Source organism: Onychomys torridus, chromosome 22 (genome assembly GCF_903995425.1).
Source record: "Onychomys torridus chromosome 22, mOncTor1.1, whole genome shotgun sequence".
Taxonomy (NCBI): Eukaryota; Metazoa; Chordata; class Mammalia; order Rodentia; family Cricetidae; genus Onychomys; species Onychomys torridus.
In genome coordinates this window covers 6183783-6209022 of record NC_050464.1, presented here as the reverse complement: position 1 = coordinate 6209022, position 25240 = coordinate 6183783, and the positions used below count along the sequence as shown (strand labels likewise).

Here is a 25240-nt window from a genome sequence, read left to right as displayed (position 1 = left end):
GGCTCAGGTCCTGAGCTTCCTCCTGCAGTGTTGACAGTCAAATCACCCACAGGGCCTGTGGAGGTCATCCCAGCTGCAGTGAGTTCCTGACCAGGGAAGGCAGCACTTTGCAGCTCTCCTCTCCCCGCCTGGCTCTCATGTTCTTTCTGCCCTGCCTGCCACACTATCTGAGGCTTGGGGAAGTTGGTAATGGCACCTCACTGAAATTCTGTATTTTCATTGTATCAAAACCAAATCCTGGTGTACTCTAGCCAGTCATTCTACCACCAAGTTATAGCCCAAGCCCAGAGAATGAAATATTTTATTATGTTTAAGATTAACTTTTTAATTTAATTATTAAAGGAGCTTTTATGTTAAATTATTTAATATTGATACTAATATTTTATTTTAAGGCTTTAATTATTAATGTTTACTATAAAATTTTATTTATTTATTTAATTTTTTTTTGAACTTTAAACAAAATTTTATTACACAAAAGTTGTCACATAATTGGATACTTCTCTACTTTGTACACAATTATTCTTACTTTCCACAGAAAGGCTACTTCTGAACTTCTCATCTGGTGACACAGTGCTGCAATCCTGACTGTAACAGAATAGTAGAAATGCCACAGTGATTTAAGTTGAAAGCAGGACACTGGTATATGGCTCTTGCACCCAGTATCGGGAATGTACAAATGTCTTTATTCAAAAATACAAAATATTTTTGTAGGCATGGACAATGACAGCACTAAACCATTATAGATCATCAATGGAAACCAGTAACCCATGGTCATAGTGATCAGCCAGCCTCCTCTCTCTTCAGTCACTTCCTTCAGGTGACTTCTCAGAAGTTAGCGGTGAGGAACCTGCCTTAAGCTTCCTGTCACAGTTCGTTGATTAGGGCAAAGCACTATTCTAGGAGTTAGAACATACCACCTCCCATACTCCCTCCCATTCCACTCATTGCGCCCATTCCATGGTCCTTCTCTTCCTTAGGAATTTCGGTCACTACAGCTTCTGCTGTAGTTAGCAAGGAGGCCACCCAGCAGCATCCAGCAAAGCAGTTCTCACAACCGTTGTTGGATCAATGATTCCCTTTTCCACCATGTTCACAAAATCTCTGAGCATAGCATCATAACCAACTTCCGGGGAACTCTGCATAATATTCTCAACTATCAAAGATCCTTCAACACCTGCATTCTTGGCAATAGTCACTGCAGGAATTTTGAGTGCTCTTTTAATGATTTTTATACCTATTTTCTGATCGTCATTAGAAGGCTTTAAGGAATCCAAAGCTGGGAAGCACCGAAGCAGAGCGCAGCCCCCTCCTAGAACAATGCCTTCGTCAACAGCTGCTCTTGTAGCATTGAGAGCATCTGTAACTCTGTATTTCTTCTCATTCACTTCAACATCACTCGTTCCTCCAACCTTCAACACGGCTACTCCATCGGAGAGTCTAGCGAGCCTCTCGTTCAGCTTTTCCTTTTCATATTCACTCGTTGTGATGTCTAGCTGCTCAGTGATTTCTTGAATGCGTTTCTCAATTTGAGCCTTGTCACCTTTTCCCTTCAAAAGCATGGCATCATCTTTGGTGACAATGACCTCTCCAACTTTTCCTAAGTCATGAGCTTGAACGTCTTCGAGATTTAGATTCAGCCCCTCTTCTCCAAATACCGCACCACCAGTGGCAATAGCCATATCTTTCAGCTGGTTCTTCCTATTGTCCCCAAATGCTGGAGCTTTGCCACAACCTCGAGACCAACTTTTAGCCTGTTCAAAACCAGTGTGCTTAGGGCTTTTCCATCCACATCTTCAGCAATTATGACCAAGGGCTTCAGATGAGCATTAGCAATTTCCAGAGCAGGTACAAAGGACTGAACGCTAGAAATCTTTTTTTCACTCAACAGAACATAGGAATCTTGGAATTCACATTTTTTGACCTTATGATGTGTTAAAATATGGGGAAATATATCCTCTGTCAAACTTCATGCCTTCAATAATCTCTAATTCATCAGTCAATGTTTTTCCATCCTTCACTGTGATGATGCCCTTTCTTCCAACTTTTTTTCATTGCATCAGAAATGATGTTTCCAATGTCTTTGTCTCCATTTGCAGAAATTGTAGCAACCTGAGCAATTTCTTCAGGGTTGTCACATGTTTACATTGCCTTTTTAGTTCAGCAATTACAGCATCAACAGCCAACAGGATGCCTCTCCAGATTTCTACTGGATTAGCCACTTTGCTGATCTTCTCAAAGCTCTCCTTGGCAATAGAACATGCCAGAACATTAGCAGTGGTGGTGCCATCCCCAGCCTCTTCATTTGTGTTATTGGCAACATCTTGAACAAGTTTAGCTCTGATATTTTTGTATTTATCTTTTAAGTCAATTGACTTTGCAACAGTGACCCCATCCTTTGTTAGTTTGGGACTCTGTTCAATAATCACTGTTCTTCCCTTTGGCCCCATTGTAACAGCTACAGCATTGGCTAGAAGGTCTACACCTTGAAGTATTAAGGCTCGAGCATCCACACCAAATTTTACATCTTTGTCATAGGCCCAAGTGAGATGAGGAGCCAGTGCCCAGGACACTGGTCTTATCAGTCAAAGGACTGTGGGTGTCGAAGCATTTCTTGGCCGGCTGTCTGGAAAAGCTTAGAAAGTGCGCCCTTTTTACTTCTGCCTCCCATGGGTCCCATAAAATTTTATTTATTTACATTTAATTTCTTTATATTTTATATTCTTTGGTGTTTTGCCTGCATGTATGTCTTTCTGAGGGTGTCAGAAGCCCTGGAGTGGAGTTATAGACATTTGTGAGCTCCCATGTGGGTGCTGGAAACTGATTCCAGGTCCTTTGGAAGAGCAGTCAGTCCTCTTAACCACTGAGCCATCTCTCCAGTCCCAATATTTTAATTTTTAAACATCTATTTCTATTACTTTTAATTATGTGTATGTGCATGTGCACGTGTGTGTGTGTGTGTGTGTGTGTGTGTGTGTGTGTGTGTGTGTCATGAGTGATGATGGTCATGGAAGCCACAGGCATTGGATGCCCCTGGAGCTGGAGTTACAGCTGTTGAGAGCCATCCAAGTGGGTTCTAGGAACCAAAGAGAAGCCTTCTGCAGGAACAATATGTGTTATTAACTATGGAGCCATCTCTCCAGCCCCTTACAATATTTTCAATATGCAAATATCAGAAAATGATATAAGCAACTCTCACATATACACATCTAGACTTAAAAATCCATTTTTTGTGTCTAATTTTGATGTCATTTGGAACTGTTGTTGGGTGTTTGCCTATTGCTTGGGACACTTAAGTAATGAGAGTTACCCCAAAATTTAATTTAGGCTCCCTGGCAGCAGTGAGGAACAGTTTCTGTGAACTGAACCTTGTCCTCTGTTCAGAAGCGTATTTACTGAGAACACACAAAAGTTGTGTTTGGAGTACAACAAGTTCCTCATACCAAAGTCCCTTTGATTTATTCTAGATGTTCTCTGAAGGAAGACTTCACACCTCTGCAACCTCAGTCCTTATTGTGCACTGTTTGTAGTACCTAATAATTCAAGATCTCCAAGTATGCCTGGACAGTCTTATGACTAAAGTCATGCAACAGATAGAAAACTCCTTCAGAAAAACAACTCTATAAATCACAGAAAACAGTCACTGTTCTCTACTATGATTTCATCAAGGTCTAGGTACCTTCAACAACCAACTAATACATTCCGCTATTACCCTAGATACACTGAGAAACAACTTTTCATTATAATGTTTATCCAGGATACAATGACTCTATTACATTCCCACTACATTTCCCCTTTGTTTAAGTTGTTTTAATTACCTTCAAGATGATGCAGCCACACAGTGAAGATACCCCTTTATGTATCATATTGTCTCACAGTCTTAGGTAGATAAGCCAGAATACATTTTCCATCCAGTAAAATTACTATGGTGAAAACAAGTATAACAAATGTTAGGATAAGAAATCTATTAAAATGAAGCACAGGATTGAATGAAGCTAAGGGACCTACCTGCAATGCTTTCCATGACTTCCATTCTGGACACATCAGATAACTCAACTGAAAAAATTTCCTTCCTTTCTTGTTGTAAATCTTCAATCATTTGAGAAGAATTAGGGTGATTCAACAAATGCATTTTAATTCTTTCTAATCATACTTGCTTTCAGTAACTTTAAAGATATACTCAATAAGATGTCACATTCTAATCACATTTTCATTTAATATGCTCCCTCAATGTCTCTAACTGATCTTCCATTAGGATTGCAACTTGTCTCAAATCAGCTATTTCATTGGCTACCTAACTGTCTTTTCTATTTTGCTGAGCACAAAGTTCTGCACATGTTTATGCCAGTCTTTAATAAATTCAGCAGTCTGAATTTCCTTATGAAGGGCCAGACTAGCTGACACAGTCAGTTAATGCAATAATTTCCATAACCACAGCAATAATCAATCCAATCATCCTATGAGTTCTTAATATTCTCTCAGAGAGTTTCTGGACTAGAATCATCACAGGTTAGCAGGTCATGGCCTAGAAAACCTCAGTGGCATCCAAACTGTTGGCCTTGCTCCAAGGCTATATAAACATTCAGAGGTGACATCTAATGACATACTACCATTAACGCAGGTATGAAGAGTGCAGTGTTCCAAGTGATGCTACAGTGGTTAGGGTGCCATTGATTAGGTCCTTTCAGTAATACATAAGGTAATGGTACATGTGCTACAAAGTGATGACTTTGGTTTCATCTAGAGGACAAAGTATATGTGCCATCATTAATGCTTAACCTTCCTTTCCATAGTTTAAGAGGATATAAGGCACTTGCTCATTTCTCCAAATTAGTCTGAACTGAATTGCCAGAATGCCACATAGAAACTGACATCCCAACACCATTCCATTGCATAGGTTCATCAAGAGTACAGCTAATTTCTCTAATTCCATTCAAACCATTCCTTTGCCATCTCAATTCTGAGTGAGAATACTTTCCTCATGGGAAGCCATAAGGGCTTTGATCAATGACTTTTCCTTGGGAGATATTAATATGCACCTCATGATTCCCACTTTTACATTGATGACAATGTATCCAGTCAGATGCCTTGTTGCTAATCCATATCTCACAAAATGGTGGATTTATGGAGTTAGTAGAATTAATCTCCTGTCCTCGAAACCCAAATGCAAGAAGCATAAAAATTTTGTTTTGAACCTCTGGGTAGTATAAACTATAGATAGCCAAATTTGAAAATTTGTATTTTGACAGTAAGTTCAACCACCCATACAAATAGGAATTCCTTGAACTTCCACAGTATAGTTTGTAGTTTCTTTATCCTCTTCCTCAGACCTACCAGGTCCTCACTAGTCATAAGGACCAAGTAGCCAAGAGGATTCATGAAAACCTACAGGAATATCTATATCTCCCCAACTGATCCCTTTGTTAATGGGAAGATTAGGACTATAAGCCCAGCATGATTGGTCCCTTTAACCTACACAGCTACCACAGACAGCATAGCATGGAACAATGCTGTGGCATTCAAAGGGTCCTTAGCCACCTGAATTCTTGTTTCCTCTTCTTCAGTGGATTTCTTAAGCCATCCTCATACGCAAGGGGTTTCTGTATCTCCATCTTTCCAGAGTTGTGTTATCCATGTCAGCAGTCAAGGCAGCCAGGAGACTATCATATGAGCATCAAAATTTTGTTAATTTTAATAGTGTCCACAACTTCTGATCTCCTGCAGAAACATAAGCATAACCTTGACCCCAACATAGCACCTCCTCTAGTTTCCATTCTGATGTGCAAATATCCTTGTAGTACACATGATAACCCAATTCAGTAGCTTTTCCACACAGTTCAATGCCTTTCAGCAGATGTTGTCCTGCTTCATTAGCATTTAAAAATTTAAAGTTAATAAAGTACAATGTAAGCTATCTCTGGGAGTCCTCCTATCCCCCTTTTATTAAAGCACCTCTTTTATAATTGATTAGACCTCACAACAATTGCTTGTCCTGTAGTGTTATGTGGTATCCCTGTAATGAGTTTTATGTTATAATGTTAAAAAAATTACTCTACTGAAAACATAAGCAGAAGCATCATCAGTTTTAATTTGTATTGATATACCCATTACATCCATTGTTGCTAATAAATGTGTAATGATAGAATCAGTCTTTTCAGAACTTAAAGTAGATACCCATTAAAATCCAGAATATGCATCATTGGTATGGTGTATATACTTAGTTTTTTTTCCAAATTCTGCTAAATGAAATACATCCATTTTCCAAATTTCATTTCTTTGAGTACCCTTAGGATTACTTCCTGCTGGTAAAGGAATTTGACTATTCCAAGAACAACAAGGACAATACTTTTTTTGTACTTTATTTAGCTTGTTACCATGTAAAGGATTTTTTTTTTTACTTTAAGCCTTAACTATTAACATGATGTTTTTATGACATTTTGAAGCTTCTAACACATTTTCTATTAGGACTTGATTAACTTCTTCATTTCCTTTTTCTAACAGCCCTGTGGATCCTGTATGAGAGCAAATGTGAATGATATATAGTAGATAATTTCTTTCCCAGATTGCTTGTAGAAGTTGTATGAATAAAAAAGTCAATTCTGACTTATCAGAAATAAGTTGAAGAGTATCTATATATAATTCAACACTTTTTTATATTGAGAATCAGTAAGTATATTAAGAAACTCATTAAAATATAATACATATAATAAAAGTAATAAAACCATTATAATGGCGTATAATTCTGATTTTTGGACTGAAGCATATGGACTTTGGACTTCCTGCTTTACAACCAGCTATTTCTAATTTATTTGTATCAGTATAAAATATAAGAGCCCCAGAAATAGGTATTCTTTTTACTATGGGGAAGAATCCATTCAGTTCTTTTTATAAATTGAAGTTCTTTACTTTTGGCATATTTATTGTAGATTTCTCCTAAATAATTGCTACAGGCTCTTTGTCAGTCATCATTAATTACCCATAATTGCACAATTTCAACATTAGTGTGAGGTACTACAATCTCAGCTGGATCTATTTCTGACAAAGTCTTATTTTTCCTTTTATAATTAATCCAGAAACCTTTCCTTTGTAGGTTTTTGACTTTACGCACTGTTTATGAGCAAAAAAAAAAATCCATTTTAAAATATTCTCGTCCCATTGCATAGTGAGTCCAGTAGATGAATGAGTAGGAGGTAAAATTACTGAAATACATTCAGCCTGTGGGATCTAACGGCTCTGTGTAAACACTTGCCATTTCTGTTCCACTTGGACCAACCCCTTTTCTGCTTCAGGGGTTGATGCCTGGGACTGTTTCACTCTGAGTTAGTTTGTGGGATTTGAAACAAACCACTTAATTCTCAAGTAGTCAGTCCAATTATTAGGTCACAACCAGTTAATATCCCCAAATACATTTTGAAAATCATGAAGTGTATATAATTTATCTCTTCTAATATGTCCTTTTGTGGCTGGATTCTCTGTTTACTTAATTTAAATCCTAAATAATTAAAGGAGTTTAATTAATGATTAAATTTCCTCTTGGAAATTTTTCAGGATCAGTTTTCAGTCCCCATTGAGGTAAAATCTGTTGCACCTCAGCAAACACCTTTTTGAGGATATTTACATTAGAGGCAGCTATTAAGATATTATCCATATAATGATGTTGTTTCTAAACTAAATCTCAATCTTATGATTTTACCAATAAAGACTTGGGAATCAGATTCTGGGGTGAAAACCTGCACACTCACAAAGGCAGAGGAGCAATGAGCTGAACTTCCTTTTTAGCTGAAGTCTCAGGAAGAGAGCTTTCCTTTCCCGTCCCAATCCAAACAGGACCACCAAACTCCAAGTCCCTCCTCACTACTTCCTGTGTATTTCTCCATTTATTTTCCAGGCTCCCTTTAAGTCTCTATGGCTACTTCCTGTCAAGTAGTTGCTGGCTCTGCCTCTTGAACCAATGTTGGTTTTATTTAATTAGTGCAAACTCATTGCTCTCAGCGATCAGATATCCTGAACATAATGATAAATAATGGATTGAGGAAACTGTTTACAAACTACTTCCAGTGGATTATTTGAATATTTAAATATTGACATAATGTTGTACTATTTACCATTTCCTTCAGAAGGACTTTTCATTTATATCCTTTTTACAAGCTTGGGCATTATTATAAGTAGGAACTATAAAAGCAAATTTTTCTTTATCTTGTTCCTGCAAGGGAATAGTAAAAAACAACAACAAAAACAATAACAACAACAGCAACAACAATCTTTTAAATAAAAAATCAACAACTATAATAAGCCAAGCCTTAGGCAATAAAGATGATAGTGGAATTCTAGTCTCTAAACTTCCCATAGGTTGAATTACATTGGTTACAGCTTTTAAATCAGCCACCACCTGCCATTTTTTAAAATTATAAATACAGGATAATGCCAAGGCTTAGTAATTTTTCAGTGTGTTTAGCATCTAACTGTTTTGTACTACTTGCTCAAGCACCTGTAATTTTTTTAAAAATAAAACATGTACAGGGAGCTGGGGATTTAGCTCATTTTTAGAGTGCTTGCCTAGCAAGCGCAAGGCCCTGGTTTCGGTCCTCAGCTCTGGAAAAAAAAAACCAAAAAACCCCCCAAAAACCAAAAAACCAAGAAAACAAAAAACAAAAACCAAACCCATACATGTTTAGTAGTTAACTACTTGAAAGACAGAGCAGTTTGGCTTGCAGCAGTGGCTCCTATTCTAAATTTAGGTTGCCAGTTTCTGCCTTGTCTTGTTCCTGGGCCACCTGTATAGCCTGTTGTTATACCCAGAGTCCCCCTAAAACCACCAAGAGACCCAATCCAATGCAAAACAAAGAGTCTTTGTATTGTGATGAGTTAACTCAAAAATATCCATTCATCTGACATGGCAGCCTGAGTAGCATGGGGGCAGAGTATTTATAAGGAGTAAAGCAAGAAGGGTGAAGGAATGGGGTTTGGGTTTACAGACTATATAGGAGCCGACTCAGGATTGATGTACCTGCATCTGGAGGTGTTGTCCTTGGTTAGTTTGTAGCTACAAGAAAACTATGATCTCTTTTAGCAGTTGTTGTGGCTACTACAGTTTTTTCTTTATCATGACCCCAATTTTCTGTAACTTTTAACTGGCTTCTTTTACTGTATGAGGACATCTGGCAGGGTTTTCCTGTAACTAGAGCTAGGCTCAAGTTTGGGGGCTCAAGGGCATATCATGCTCTTCCAGGGGCCTACATTCTGTTGGGTGTTTTCCATAGCCTGTTATAGCTGCAGAATAGTCAAGGCATGGGTCTGGGGCCTTGGTTCCTCATTTCTCCTCCTTTCCCAATCATGGGTTCTCTCTGAGGGTCCCTAAGGGAAGGCATTGAGACCTCAGCACCATTAGCTATGCTGACTTTATCTGTTCCTTAATGAGGGAAATTAAGTAGCTCAGGATACAGGGGCCAAAAGAGAGTAAGAGTAACAAAATCATTAAGGGTCACAAGGTAGAAATCAGAGTAGTTCAATAGTGACTCAAAGCAGCCTCTCTCTCCCTCTCTCTCCCTCTCTCTCTCTCTCTCTCTCTCTCTCTCTCCCTCTCTCCCTCTCTCTCCCTCTCTCTCTCATGCTTTTCCAAGCCCTCTCTGACTTTTGCCAGTGATTCTTTCATCAGTCACAAATTTTTGACATAGAAACAGCATTCTTTCCCAAGACCTGCACATAGCCCACTCTGCTGTAAAAATAATAAGGTCCAACCCTCGTTTCTTTTGTAACACTATTTCAGCATGGGAAGACAGCGAGGCCTGCAGGTGGGCAATAGAGTTTTCAAGCCTCTATGTCTGTGTCAATTGCAGCTCACAGGTCATTATAATATTTGCCTTGTACCTCTATAGGTGATATCCCTGTCCCTTCAACTGTCAATCTCAAGTTCAATCTCTAATGTGAGGGCTGTCAAGGCTCTCTTTTCAATTGAGCCTGGTATCCCTCTAATCTTTGGTATATGTTTTTTTTCTTGATGGTAGATTATTTTGGGAACCAGACACACCAATATAAAGAAGTATTTGGTCTGACCCAATACCTGTCTGTGAACATGGGGAGCCAACCCAGATGAGCATGCCCATCATCCATCCTCCACGGGTAGGAGGTATCTGTGGGGAAGTATCTGAATGGTCTGATTACATAGTGGCCATTCCTAGGCAGAGTCCTATTCCCACAACAGACTATAGAATAAGCCTGGCTTCCCTTTTCTGCTGCCAATGACATTGAGAAGGATGGGTGTATTTCCCCATGGCAGTTATTCCCTCAGAGTAGGGGGATTTAGTGTCAAGGCATAACCAGGAAGAATGTGTGAGGTTTGGTTTAGAGTCATTGAGGACTTTGTATGAGGCCTCTAGCAGTTTCAAGAGGGGGTTTGGCTCTGGTATGGTAAGGTTAGTTGCTCTGAGAGATATAGCAACCTGATAAGGGGACTGGAATGGCATGGGTCCAGCTGGTGTTTTCCCTGGGGAAGAGCGGTTCAGGTGGAGCCAGAACTCTATTGGGCTCTATGCTTTAAGGATCCACTGACCTCCTGGAGGAGTAGGGGCTGAGGCTTTTAGCCAAAGAGTAGATAGGACCCCTGGATCATATCCAGACTCATCATATAGCCTAATGCCCCATGTTTCACCCATATCACAATCCTTAGTCTTTTTACCTTGTTCTGTGAAGATTATTGTTACAGGGTTGCAACAGTGGGTGACTGGTCACAGGTGGACTATGTTACATGGGTATAGGACTGTAGGATCCTTGGGGACACTGTAGGATCCTTGTGGACTATGGTGAGGTGTCTTGTAACCGGGGGCTTCCACTATATGTGCCCAGTGGACTCACAACAACAAACCCCACAGTAGTAGTCAGACAGGTCCCCATATTTGTCAGCCCTTGACTTTTCCCAAACTGGGCAAACATAAAAATGTGCCCTTCTTAGACAATCATATGACCATGCACTTTTATATCCAATATCTCAGGCTTAACCTCTCCAGTTAGGGCCCATTATTCCACAAAGGTCAAAGCCAATGTCATGGAACCAGATCCTTAGTGGGGAGATTTTAGAGACCTGCTTTCCAGGTTCCCATCATTGTCTAAAAGCTGTCATGTGAGATTTAGGGGTAGATATGGGTTACTGATGGCCCTATCTGATGTCAGAAGGGCAAGGAACAAGGCAGGCTGTCCATCTGGAGATGTGACCTTCAGTTTAAGTCATAGTGGGTTGTTAGGGTCAAGTTTTGCAGTCCAGTTCTGGCAGGATTTTCCTGATGCTTGTCTTGGCAGTTCAGTCAACTCTGGATCAGTTGAATGCACATAGGAGTGGTGGATCCAAGTAGTGATTCCATCAACCTTGATGACAGAGGGGATGATCAGGATCATGATGAAAGGATCCCTTCCAGCAAGGTTCTAGTGTCCTGTGTTGATGTCTGCAGACATAGACCCAATCTCCAGGCTGGAAGTGGTGTGGTGTGGGTGGAGGGACTTTTTCATACACCTCCCATAATCTCGGCCAGATAACCTTAAATACTGAGGCTGTTGCAAGTTAACATCATTGAATTCAGTGAGCAGTTCTGACTGTAAATTGGGGAGTATGGGAGGGGGTCAACCGAACATAATCTCAAATGGCATGAATCTGAGTTTATATGAAGAGTTTCAGACTGGATACAGAGAGGGAGGAGAGCCACCCAATCTCCACCAATCTCTGTAGTTAATTTGGTAAGGGCTTCTTTTAGCATCTGATTCATGCACTCCACTTGTCTAGAACTTTGGTGTTGTAAGCACAATGTAATTTCTAATCCACCCTTAAAACCTTAGCTAAGTGTTGAGTTACCTGAGCAACAAATGCAGTTCCATCATTAGCCTAGAAGTGCAGGCTTCCATATCTGGGGATGATGTCCTCCAGTAGTTTTTTTCACCACCATCTGGGCCTCCTCATGCTTGGTGGGAAAGGCTTCTACCCATCCTGAAAGGTATCAATATAACTAATAGATATTAGTAGCCAAATTGTCCTGGCTTTACCTCAGTGAAGTCAGTCTCCCAATGAGCCCCTGGGTGGTCTCCTCTCAGCTGCCCTCAGTGCTATCCTCTGGTGGGTTTAGGATTAGTCAGTCAGCAGGCCAAGCATCTAGAGGCTACGTGCTCCACCTTGTCTCATGACTGAATGATGAGCATTCTCCATCTGAGTAATTCTTCAGGGTGCTACAAGCCACAGGCAAAAAGACCTGCTAGCTCAGTCGGTAGAGCATGGGACTCTTAATCCCAGGGTTGTGGGTTTGTGCCCCACATTGGATGCCCGATATTGTATAATATTAGAGGGACCTGCCTTAATATTATATGTCCCAGGGGCTCAGGAGAGAAACTACGAAGGGTGAGGACTCTTTAAAGGAAAATTAGAATCTCAGCACACTGATCTCTTCAGTCCATTCACTTTAACTCTCATTCATCTTCATTCTCTCTTCAACCTCTAGTTATATACCCAAACAATCACAATTCTCCCCTACAGTCAGGTCACCAGGCTTGAATTCCTGTGTGGTCCTAAAGGCAGGTAAGAATTTTCCCCAGGCAGTGACCACCAGGCCTTCTTTTACAATCCAAAATGGGAGTGGTGAAAGAGGAGGTCAACTGAGTGCTAATGACTGGTTAGTATATGAAAAAGGGGATCTATGTGCTCAGTCTACATTCTGAGAATTGGTTAGGTAAGAAGTTAGGGGTATATAAAGTTAGTAAGGCTGTAAGAAAGAAGGGTACAAGCTAAATTGTTTAAAGCTATTACTTAAGGTCCATCTGACCTAGGTGGTGTCTCCTCATAGAATTTACCTTGAATTAGGAGACTAGCTTGTGGACTGTTCTGTTAGTCCTTGAAAGCGGCTCAGGGAGAATCTGATTCCAGTGCTGAAAGGGGAGAAACAGATAGGCTGGGGGGAAGGAAGCCTTTCCTGAGGCTGTTCTCCAAATACCTTGAATGTGTATGTCCAGAGAGTGACCAGTCCACACTGTTAGCACTTCTTAGGGAAAAATCAATTGGAAAACTATGAAGGGACACATGATTTTCATAACAGAAGACAGCTTGTTGTTATATACAACAAGCCAAGTAACACCAAAAGCTCCTTGGAATTTGGCTTCCTCTGGAGGAATTCCTTGATCCTTTCAGGTAGTGGCTTTGCCACAACCAGCTGAGTTCTTATAATATTTTCCTGTAGCCTGTGGCATCAGGGTTTTTGGAACCCAGGTGGGCATATCCATGAATATGGCTTGGTAGGTCTATTGCCATGTTAACAGACAGGATTAGTTTCCTAGTTCCTGTCAGCCACTATCCTTCTGGCTTTGGGGCTGCCAGGCTTGGGGTAAGATGTGGATGATGGCCAGATCTTCAGTATATGCCAGGTTGTCAGTCAGTTCACAGGGGCCCCAGTATGGCAACTTTAGGGTTAACGCAGAGGCCACCTCCTCTGCCATTGCTTTAGCAGCCCTGTCTTCCCACTGGTTTCCCAGGCAACCAGGGAGTCTCCCTTTTGATGTCATGGGCAGTGAATGATTGCTAGCTTCTCCAGGAGCCACAGGGCTTCTAGCAGGTTCAAAATCTCTAGTTTATTTTTCATAGTCTTCCCCTCAGCTGTTAAAAGACCCCTTTCCTGATATATAGCACTATGTGTATGTACTGTAGCAAGGCATAGTGTCTGTCTGTATGGGCACTGAGGTTTTATTTTTGGCTAGTTGTAAGGTCTTGGTTAAGATAATCAGTTCTGCCTTCTGTGCTGACTTCCCTGGAGGCAGAGCCTCATCCCAAATGACCTCTCACTCCATGACCACTGCCGCACCTGTGTACCCTTTTCCATCCATGACGAAAAGACTCCTATTGGTGTACTAGATGAGCTCAACGTCTGACATTGGATGGTCTCTTAGATCAGACCATGTCTCATGAACTTGCCTGAGTATCTCAGAGCAGTCAATAATTGGTTGTTCTAGATCCAGGTGATGAAGAAAGGTAGCCAGACTTAGGACCATTAATGAGGCAAAGTGTATGTGCAGGGGTAGGGGGCATTTAGGAGGTTTGGTTAGTGAATCATCTGTGCATCGCTCAACCTGTGTACAGGAAGTTGCTTGAGGACCCCTTCTGCAGCATGAGGTTCTGTCACAGTTAGTTCCTGCCCCATGGTGAGCTTGTCAGCATCTTTGACAAGCAAAGCAATGGCTGCTGTGAATCTCAGGCATGAGGGCCATGCTGAGGGCACAGTGTCCAATCTCTTTGAGAAATATGCCACTGGCCTTAATCATGGCCCAAGCCTCTGGGTTAGGACTCCCTTTGATACTCCTTTGTTCTCATCTACATATGGGCAGAAGGGCTTTGTGAGGTCTGGAAGCCCAAGTGTGGGGGCTGACAACAAGGCTGCATTGTTCTGTGTGTCTTCTCCTGTTTGGCCATCCACTCAAAGGTCTGGTATACTGAGTGGCCTCATACATGAGTTTTACTGTCTCAGCAAACCCTGGAATCCATAGGCATCAGAATTCCCAGGAATTCTCTAACCTGCCTTCTGACATTTGGTGTGGGCATCCGATAACCAGTGATGCCTTCCTTTGAGAATATAGCCTAGACATGCCACTTTTTCTCAATGGATCTGTGCCTTTTTGGCTGAAACCCAATACCTCAGACTTCCCAGAGTCTGAAGCAAGACCCTTGTCCCTACATTGTAGTTGTCTTTGGTGGCAGCTGCAATTAGGCTATCATCCACAAACTGTAGGAGAAGAATTCTGGGATGCTCAGTCTGGAAGGCACCCAGGTCTTCATGGAGGGCCTCATCAAATATGGTATGTGTGTTCTTGAACCTCTGGGGCAGCTGAGTCCAAATCTGCTGCTGGCTGAATCCTTTTTCCCAGTCATGCCATTCAAAGGCAAAGTAAGCCTGGCTATGGGGGGACAGTGACAGGCTGAAGAAAGCATTCTTAAATCTAGCGCAGGATACCATTGTAGACTACCTGATGATGAACTCAGAAGAGTATATGGATTCAGGACTGTGGGGTGAATGTCAATGACCCATTTATTAACCTTTCTCCAGTCCTGGATTGGCGGTAGTCATCAGAGTTTGGCTTCCTGACCAGGAGAAAGGGGTACTCCAGGATGATTGACAAAGTTTTAAAATGTGTTGGTCAAGCAGGCGATTGATGTGGGGGGTGAGTGATATCCTTCAGTGCTTCTGCTGACATGGGGTATTTACAGACCCATGCCTTGGTGGCCCACTGTTTTAATTCCACCAGGATGGGGCTCAGTGTTGAGCCAGTTCAGGCCCCCCTGTCTCCACAAATACCTCTGGGTATAATTTCAGCCAAGGACCCAGTTCTTGGTTTGGGGATGGCTGGTCATACACTCTATATTCATCTTCCAATTGTATTGTTAGAAGTTGTTTTGATTTTCCTTTTAAGTCTGTTACTGCCACCCCATCCTGTTCAAATGTCGTTTGAGATCCAATTTTTTTTTTTTTTTTTTTTTTTTTTTTTTTTTAGCAATTCTCTTCCTAGAAGGGGGTATGGATAGTTGGGCATGACCAGAAAATAATTAAATACCCAGCACAAGCCAAGATCCACCTGTCTTTGGGTAGTCCATGGGTATTGGTTCATGACAGTGGCTCCCTGTACCCATACTTTTTTCTGGTTATAGGGCCCACAGTTTCTGTCAGAACTGAATGCTGTGTGCATGTGTCCACCATGGGTTGGACAGGCCTCCCCTCCAATTTTAATATTACCCTAGGTACAGGGAGGGGAACCAAAACCCATCCCTTTCAATCACTTTCTTTTTCTTCTTTTGTTGTTAACACCTGGGGAGGCAGCTTATTATGTCCTTCTTTATTTGGGCAATTCCTTGCCCAGTAGCCCATTTCTTTAGAGTAGGCACATTAGTCTCTCTGCAGCGGGGGCATCTCTCTCTCTGGCAGGAAGGATTACCTTGGTTCCCTTCAAGGCATCATAGTTACTTCTGTCTTTCCTCTGGGTCTGAAACTGTGACTGCTAGGAATAGGCATGCCATGTCATGTGACCGCATATTGCCTTAGCTGTCTCTGCCTTTCATTCTCTGAAGCCTTTATTCTGTCCCCTTCCCTCCCCCCATTCATTTTCTTTAGCCTTAACCTGGCCTGTTTTTTCCTCTGGGGTCTCTGTTGTTGTATACCTTAGCTGCCACCTCTAGCAGTTCAGATAAAGATTTCCCTACTAGATTACCAATCTTCTGTAGATTCTTTATAATGTCTGGGGCAGCCTGATGAACAAAGGCTAAAATCACAGTAGATTAGTTATTAGCCATCTCAGGATCCATCTGATAGTAGATCCTGAATGCCTCCACCAGCTACTCTAAAATGGCTGTTGGGATTCAGTTGGTTCTTATGATATGCTATTAATTTCGGCCAAATTAATGGGTTACAACACTGGATTCTGGAGATTCCCCATTAGAATTTGGCAGTGGATTTTAAGACTCTCCTTACCTTCAGGTATACTGAAATTCCATTTAGGTTTTGTCAAATGGAACCCCACATTGATGAGAGATTGGTCTGTGGTAGGGTGGTTTCGGACCACAAACTGACTTCTGGGCTTCCACCACAATTAGTTCCTTCTCCATTGTGAACAAAATCTGTAATATCTGCTGGCAATCATCCCAGGTTGGGAGGTGTGTACATATCACTGGATCTAACAGGTTAATAAGCCATTTCATGTTTTCTGTGAAGAGGGGGTGTTGGTTTTTAGATTTATGTAGATGAACCATTGCAAAAGGCCAGCATTGTTAAATCTCAATTCTGTTTGTCCCAGGGCCTGAGCACCTGAAGAGACAGGGCGGTGGAGTCTGGCTGAGGCCCTGAGGAGGCTTCAAAGAGGGTGCATTCACAGGTGTAGGGTGGCTGGCCTCTGGCAAGACCACAGGCCGAGCCATCCCCTCAGCTTCTCCCTGGAGGGATGGGGAACCTGTGGAGGGTTCAGAAGGGAAGGAGCTAGGGATAGGGCAGAGGTGTGAGAAAGAACTCTTCCTCCATTCTACTTGTGAGATGGGGAAGGGGGTGTCAGCCAGTAGAGGTAGCTTTCTTGGGTTGCCCCTCCTTTCTCAGTGTAAAAATCTGCAACTCTTTTGGAGACTGAGTTGAAACCAGGGACCTAAGCCAGGGTGGAGGTAGTAGATCATGTCTTCCCACACGGAAATCTACGGGATCTGGTCTTGATGTTCTTTCTGAATGACATCCTTGGTCTTTCCTATAATAGATAGATGAAAAGTGCTCTCTTGTGGCCAGGTAGTGTAAATGGCATGCCATTTCTGCTCACACAGGTTCCTCAGGTGCCCAGGTTTCAGGTCTTCTACCCAACACTGCGCCCATGTTCCCTGAAATCCTTGAAGTTGTTAAGAAACAGACTTAGTGGGGTAGGGTGACTATTAGTCTGGCCCATGATCTTAGCGTGTTCAATTTGAACCAACCATGAAACAGAGGAACAAACACAGCAACAAACACACAGACAATGACAGGTAAGACAGACGGCCATGCACAGATCTGAAAATGAGTCACTGGACTCCCAGCTTGCAGTCACCACCTGATTAGCTTCTCCAGAAAAACCAGAGGAATCGATTCCCCTTCAGATGGGTCTCCTGACCCCTCAGAGGAGCCCTGAGACGTCTCCCAGGACCCCAAACCACAACCTGCCACTGAGTCCACCATAGATCTTATGCAGGCTTCACAGAAAGAGCTCCCACTGCATAAATAGCCAGAAACAGAAACCAAAAAAGCTTTCAAGACAAGTTTGATGTTACCTGATCTTGATGTTACCTGATAATAGGCACCATCAGACTCATTGGAGAGTGGTTGTGGTGGGATTGGGAATCTTGGTGGGACCTTCAAATGTTCTATCTAGGGTAACTCCAAAAAACACCAAGAGACTGAATCTGATGCAAAAGCAAAGAGTCTTTGTAGTGTTACAAGTTAACTAGTGACTCTCTGTCTATCTGACACAGCAGCATCATAGGAGAGACCCTGAGTAGCAAGCGGGCAGTATATTTATAGGGAGTAAAGCGAAGGGGTGAAGCAAGTGGTGGTTGGGTCTTCAGACTACATAGGGGCAGACTCAGGATTGATGTACCTCCATCTGGAGGTGCTGTCCTTGGTTAGTTTGCAGCTGCAAGAAAACTATTATCCAGTACGAAGCTGTTTTTATTACTATAGCTTTATAGTAGAGCTTGAGGTCAGGGAACATGATGCCTCCAGAGGTTGCTTTATTATACAGGATTCTTTTGGCTTTCCTAGGTTTTTTGTTTTTCCATATAAAGTTAAGTATTGTTCTTTCCAAGTCTGTGAAGAATTGTGTTTGGATTTTGATGGGAATTGCATGGAATCTGTATATTGCTTTTGGTAAGATTGCCTCTGATGTCAATATCCTTGAAAAGATTTTCGCTGAGATGCAACAGATTTTACCTCAATGGGGATTGAAAATTGTTCCTGGCATAACTGGATGTCAACATGCAGAAGATTTCAAATAGATCCATATCTGTCGCCATGCACAAAACTCAAGTCCAAGTGGATCAAAGACCTCAACATAAATCCAGTTACACTGAACTTGATAGAAGAGAAAGTAGGAAGTAATCTGGAATGAATTGGCACAGGAGACCACTTCCTAAATATAACACCAGTAGCACAGACACTGAGTGAGTAACAATTAATAAATGGGACCTCCTGAAACTGAGAAGCTTTTGTAGAGCAAAGGACACAGTCAATAAGACCAAATGACAACCTACAGAATGGGAAAAGATCTTCACCAACCCTACATCTGACAGAGGGCTAATCTCCAAAATATATAAATAACTCAAAAAACTAGACATCAAAGTACTGAACAATCCAATTAAAAAAAGGGCTACAGAGCTTAATAGAGAATTCTCAATAGAAGAATCTCAAATGGCTGAAAGGCATTTAAGGAATTGCCCAACATCCTTAGTCATCAGGGAAATGCAAATCAAAACAACTCTAAGATACCATCTTACACCTGTCAGAATGGCTAAGATAAAAAACATTGAAGACAGCTTATGTTGGAGAGGATGTTGAGCAAGGGGAACACTCCTCCACTGTTGGTAGGAATGTAAACTTGTACAGTCACTCTGGAAATCAGTATGGCAGTTTCTCAGAAAATTGGGAATAAGTCTTCCTCAAGACCAAGTTACACCACTCTTGGGCATATATCCAAGGAATGCTCAATCTTACCACAAGGACACCTGCTCAACTATTTTCATATCAGCATTATTCATAATAGCAAGAACCTGGAAACAACTTAGAAGCCCTTTAACTGAAGAATGGATAAAGAAAATATGTCACATATACACAATGGAGTACTACTCAGCAGTAAAAAACAATGAAATCATGAAATTTGCAAGCAAATGGATGGATCTAGAAAATATCATCTTGAGTGAGTTAACCCAGACTCAGAAGGACATAGTATGTACCCACTCATAAGTGGATACTAGATGTGAGGGAAGGGATGACCAGACTGCAACCCACAACTCCAGAGTGGCTAGCTAACAGGGAAAGACCCTAGGTGGGACACATTGATGATCCTGTGTAGGAGTAGTGGATGCGATCTACATGGGTGGACTGGGTTTGTGGGGTTTCAGAAGGCGAGGAGTGGGGGATGATAACATAGGGAAATGGGAGGGTCAAGCTGGAACAGGGACAGAGTAGGAAGGCAGGGAGGAAGATACCATGATAGATGAGGACATCATGGGAATAGGAAGAGGCAGGGTGCTGAGGACGCTCTCAGGAATCCATAAGGTTGACCCCACCTTGGTCTGCTGGCAGTGGTCCAGAGGGTGCCTGGACTGGTCTATTCTGGTATTCAGCCTAGCAAATAACCTAGCTATCATCATTTGTCCAGTGACAGATTGAGGCATATACAGAGATCCACAACCAGGTAGCAGGCTGAGCTCTGGGTATCCAACTGATGAGAGAGAAGAGAGATACTGAATTAGAGAGACGTCAAGATCATGATGGGAGGACGTGCAGAGATGACTGGCCACACTAGTGGAAGCCCATGAACTGTGGACTTGTGGCTGTGGAGCCTCCATGGGACTTGACTCTGGATACGGAAGATGGTTGTTTGGCTTGAACTGTTTGGGGGCACCCAGGAAGGGGGATCAGGATCTGTCCCTGGTCTACAAGCAGGTTTCTGGAATCTGGTGCCTGTGGTGTGACACCTTGCACAGCATTGGTGCAGTGCAGTGGGAAGGGGCTTGGACCTGCCTAGGCTCAGTGTGCTGGGCTCTGCTGACTCCCCATGGAAGACCTCAATTTGGGGGTGTGGGGATGTAGGGTGGCTTGGGAAAGAGGGCAGGGGTGTGGGAGGAAAGAGCAGGGGGTCTGTGGATAGTATGTGGAGTGAGTAGAAAATTTATTAATAAAGAAAAATGAAAAATAAAGAAAACTATTATCTCCTTTAGCAGTTGTGCCTACTACATTTTTCTTTATTATGACAATGCTTTGCTGAGACTTTGTTTTTTTGTTTTTTTCGAGACAGAGTTTCTCTGTGTAACTTTGGAGACTGTCCTAGAGCTCACGTTGTAGACCAGGATGGCTTTGAACTCACAGAGTGTCTCTGCCTCTCATGTGCTGGGATTAAAGGCATGCACTACCAACGCCTGGCTTGCTGTGACCTTTAATTGTCTTCTTTTACTGTATGAGGATATCTGGTGGGGTCTCCTTATAACTAGAGCTAGGCTCAAGGTTGGGGGCTCAGGGTACATTGTGCTGTCCAGGGGCCTACATTCTACTGGGTGTCAAGGCATGGGTCCGGGCAGGGGCTTGGGTTCCTCACCTGTGTTTTTCATTGATAATTTTTTTCAAAAGCTATTTTACAAATGTATCACATTTTAATATCATTTTATGAACTGTTTCTGAAATTGTAGGCATATTAATTTGAGCTGTATAACCCACAGTGGGCACAATCACTTTTTGTGGAGCCTGTGGAATTTGTATATAAACATTCTCTTAGTCCTTTTTTAAAAGCCATCTACAAAAGCATTAAAAACAATCCCTATATGATTCTAATAGGTAAATTTAGGCAATACTCATGAAGTATATTTTTTATAAAATATTAAAAAGAGGATCCATTTTTTATAGATCCCAATTAACATATTAAAGCAGCCTGTCAATTATCAACGACATGGAACAAACAATTTACCTGCACTTTATTTAGTGGAAAAATAATCATTATGGGCTCTTTGTCCTTAAGAAATTATTTTGATGACCCTCTTTTTAGTAGTCATATTATCAAGTAAGCTAATAACCCGCTCTGTTTCTGGTACTACATTTTTTGGAATTTAACCAAGAGTCTCCAAGAAAGCAGCTTAAAGAGCAGAGCCAATTCCCCAGTAGCAATAAACAAGAATATACCCAAGATATGGGTCAAAATTATGAATGCTGCTCTTTGAATATATTTATTATGTAAATAAAACATTCATTCAAAGCATTAATCAGATGATCAAGAGAAGAGAATATCCTCCATATAATGAATGAATGGCTAATACATCTGGAGATTCAAACAGCATTGGCTTAGTACTTTATGTCCAGATTGCAATTGTTTTCCATAGTACACTTGGGATTGTTTTAATTTTTCCTCCCATGAAGGGATCATTGATAATGACTTATTTCCGCTACTAGGAGAAAAAAAAAACCATTTCCCATGAAGGGACATTTAATATTGAATTATTCCCACAAAACACATGTAAACTAAAATTAAGCAGTCAAAAAAAAAAAAACCCAAGAAAATTGTAAGTCCTGTGTCAGCTGTGCCTGCTCAGTCTGCAGCAGTGGAGCTCCACTCCATCCCTGGAGTTGAGGTGATGCTTCACTGTGCTTTGTGTGGCCCTTGAGAGAAAGCACCAGCAGCATCACACAGCAGAGAACTCAGATCCGCTGACATGAATCCCTTTTTCCTATGGGAAAGGGGTTGTTTACCCTTGCTCTATTTCTACTGGGAAGAGGTTTTTTCCTTCCTTTATTTTTCCTCATACCTTCCTATTTGTAGGCCTTTATTAAATACTTTCTTTTATTCTACCAAGAAAAGTCTTTTTTTTTTAAACAGGGAAAATTTCTTTTTAAATTTCCTTTTCTTTCCTCTTTTCTACCAGGAAGATTCCTTGTTTTAAATTTCTCTTATTCTTTGTCTCTAGATTTATCCATTTGTATCCTTAATTCTTGCAACAGTGCAGCTAGTATTTCAACCTTTCGAGTCCCTCTCACCTGAAGAAGGAAGGGAAGATTCATCTCCATCATCTTCACCCTCCTCACATTCTTCCACTGAAACAACATTCCTTCTTCCTGTGAGAAAACATTCTCCTCTGCTGACTGACAATTTCTAGGCTGAATGTTTTCCTTTTTACTTCCCTGTTCTACTTCAGGTGGAGCTTTCTGTGATTCCTCACTCTGCATCGGATCCAGAGCATTTGAGATCAGATTACATAGACCAAATCTTGATACAGGCTTCTCTCTCGGATGAGCTCTATTAAGCTCTCAACACTTGCTTCCACACTGCCAATTTTAGTTGAAAATGAGGAGTTGCATGAAACCAGTTACAATGCCTTTTCACTAACACCAAAGGCTCCGTAAGCTGTTTTTCTTCCCCATTCACTCCACTTCCTGTCAACAAACACTTTAGTGATCACACATCCTGCTGCTCCTGATGTGGGAAATCCCCGTGTCCTTATCCTATCCTGGAGTATTGTCTGCTCTGCACAAACTTTACCTCCAGACCTGGAGTGTCCAGATCTCTCTCATCTCTGAGCCCACGATGTTGGGTGCCAAACGTCTGGTGTTCCCTGTTGCACTGGATGTTCAAAGAAGGAAAGACCCTCCAGAATTTATTTTAGGCTCTCTGGCAGCATGAAGGAATAATTTCTGTGAACCTAACCTGGAATCTCTGTTTATAAGCATGTTTACTGAGTGGGATACAGTGAGTTCCATATACGAAAGTCCCTTTAATCTATTGTGTATGTTCTCTGAACAAAAATCATCACACCCAGGCTACTTCAGTCCTTCTTGTGCACTGTGTGCAGTACCCAATAATTCAAGACCTCCAAGCATGCCTGGACAGTCTTGTGACTAAAGTCATGCAGCAGAGGGAAAACTCCTTCAAAAAAACAACCCTATGAATCATAGAAAATAGTCACTGTTCTCTACTATGATTATTTCAAGGTCTAGGTACCTTCAATAAACAACTAATATATTCTGTCATTGCCCTAGATAAAGTGAGAAGCAACTTTTTCATTCTAATGTTTATCTTAGATGCAATGACTCTACTAGATTCCCTCTACAAACTATTTTGTCTTTAAGTGACTCATAGTGTCTTGATTGACATTACCTATCACTTTACAAAGACTCCACCTGATCCGTGGTCAGATTCACTAAGTTGGACTGGGACCTCCTGTGACAATATGTTGTATAACCAGAGTGAGGGTCATGTTAGATGAGAATCAAAGTCTGGATTTGGGGATCCCGCTTCAGAACCTGGCTTGGGCTAATCACCTGTTTTCCCCACACAGGTTGTTTGATGGTCATACACCTGTGTTAGCTACCACAGACACAGAGATGATCAAGAATGTACTAGTGAAGGAATGCTATTCTGTCTTCACAAACAGACGGGTAGGCAATTTGTTTTAATTTAAAAGTTGATTCATGTTTGTTATTTGTATTATATGTATATATGTATGTCTGTATGAGTGAATGTTATATGTGTGTAGGTTCCTGTGAATGCCAGAAGAGGGTATGGTGTTCTAGGCTCTTGTGAGTGGACTGACATGGGTGCTGGGAACTGAACCTGGCTCCTCCAGAAGAGCAGCAAGTGCCCTTAACTGTTGTGTCATATCTCCAGCCTCCCCCATTTACTAATGCACAACTTTATAGTTTACTTATTGAATTTATTTTGATTGATTGGTTTGGTTTATTAGAGAACTCACTCTGTAGACCAGGCTTGCCAGTACTCAGAGATCTACCTGCCTCTGCCTTCCAAATTCTAGGATTAAAGCCATGTGCCAGCACCAACCAGTTATACCACCCAGTTGTTTTTATTTTTGATTCTGAGTTTTTCAAGACAGGGTTTCTCCTGTTTCCTGGCTGTCCTAGAACTCAATCTATAGACCAGATTGTCCTCAAAATTGCAGAGATTTTCCTGCCTCTGCCTCCTCAGTGGTGGATTACTGCCACCACCTGGTTACTTAGTGAATTAAAAGTGAAATAAATGTAAATTCACAGTGGCTTCCACAATAACATACAAGTGGGGCTGGGCATTCATTTTGCTAATAAGAATTGTAAATATACCACATTATTGTAATCTAGTTGCAGACGAACACTATTGTCATCTAGATTGTGTTTACATTTCCTGTCTCATGGGACCTTTCTCATGTGTGTGTGGTGAAGTACTTAACCACAGGTCTATATATGTGTGGTGGCAAGCACTGAGAACACAGAGCTGCTCCTTGACCATGCAATTCCCTCTTGCTAGCCCATTAACTACCTTGTTTGGCCTGTTGTGTCATAACACCTGTGTGTCCATTTTCCTTCTCAATGGATTTTGGGGTCAGTGTCAAATCTGATGACTATTTACCTGATCCTTCTATGTGGGTTTGCTTGAATACAAATTTCACACTTTTGAGATTTGCTTTTAAACCTATGGATTTATTTATGTTAATTTTGTGTAAGGTATGATGCTAAGCTCCATGTTCTTTCTCTTTTTTAAACTATGCCTATCCCACTGATCTATCTGGGGAAACATAATGGTTCTCTCTTTCTACCCTGTGGGTCCTGGGGATTGAACTCAGGTTGATGGGCTTGGCAGCAAGCACCTTTACCTGCTAGCCATCTCTCTGGCCCTCATTCAGCCTTTGGTCATTCGGTGAAGTTGGAGGAAGACCTAGTTTGCAGCTGCCCTTCATCAAGTGGAAGACATTTCCATTTCTTCCTGTTGTGCTGAGCATTTTAATATAAGGGCATGTTGGAAGACATCACAGTAGTATAAATTATATGTATGGAAGGTAGAAAGAAGTTCCCAACTGGGAAATAGAATTATGTTTTCTCTTTTATCACTGTATAAATAATTAAGGAAAAGAGATTTCTACAGCATTATTCCTAAACAAACAAACAGCTCCTGAATCAAACAAACCAGGAGTAGAGAGGTGGCTTTGTGTCTGAAAGCTCTGAAGGAGGATGAGGGCTTGGTTGCCTAAATCCACATCCAG

General features: G+C 41.5%; 1 protein-coding gene and 1 pseudogene across 1 annotated transcript in view; one reads left to right on the top strand and one right to left on the bottom strand.

Moving 5' to 3' along the window:
• The window catches only part of LOC118572364 (cytochrome P450 3A11-like), a 48579-nt gene that overhangs the window by 4733 nt on the left and 18606 nt on the right, over positions 1-25240 (top strand). The window contains exon 4 of the mRNA XM_036171943.1: positions 23549-23648. Coding sequence (XP_036027836.1) covers positions 23549-23648 — 100 coding nt within the window. The remainder of the gene's footprint in view (positions 1-23548; positions 23649-25240) is intronic.
• LOC118572559 lies at positions 904-4030 on the bottom strand (annotated as a pseudogene).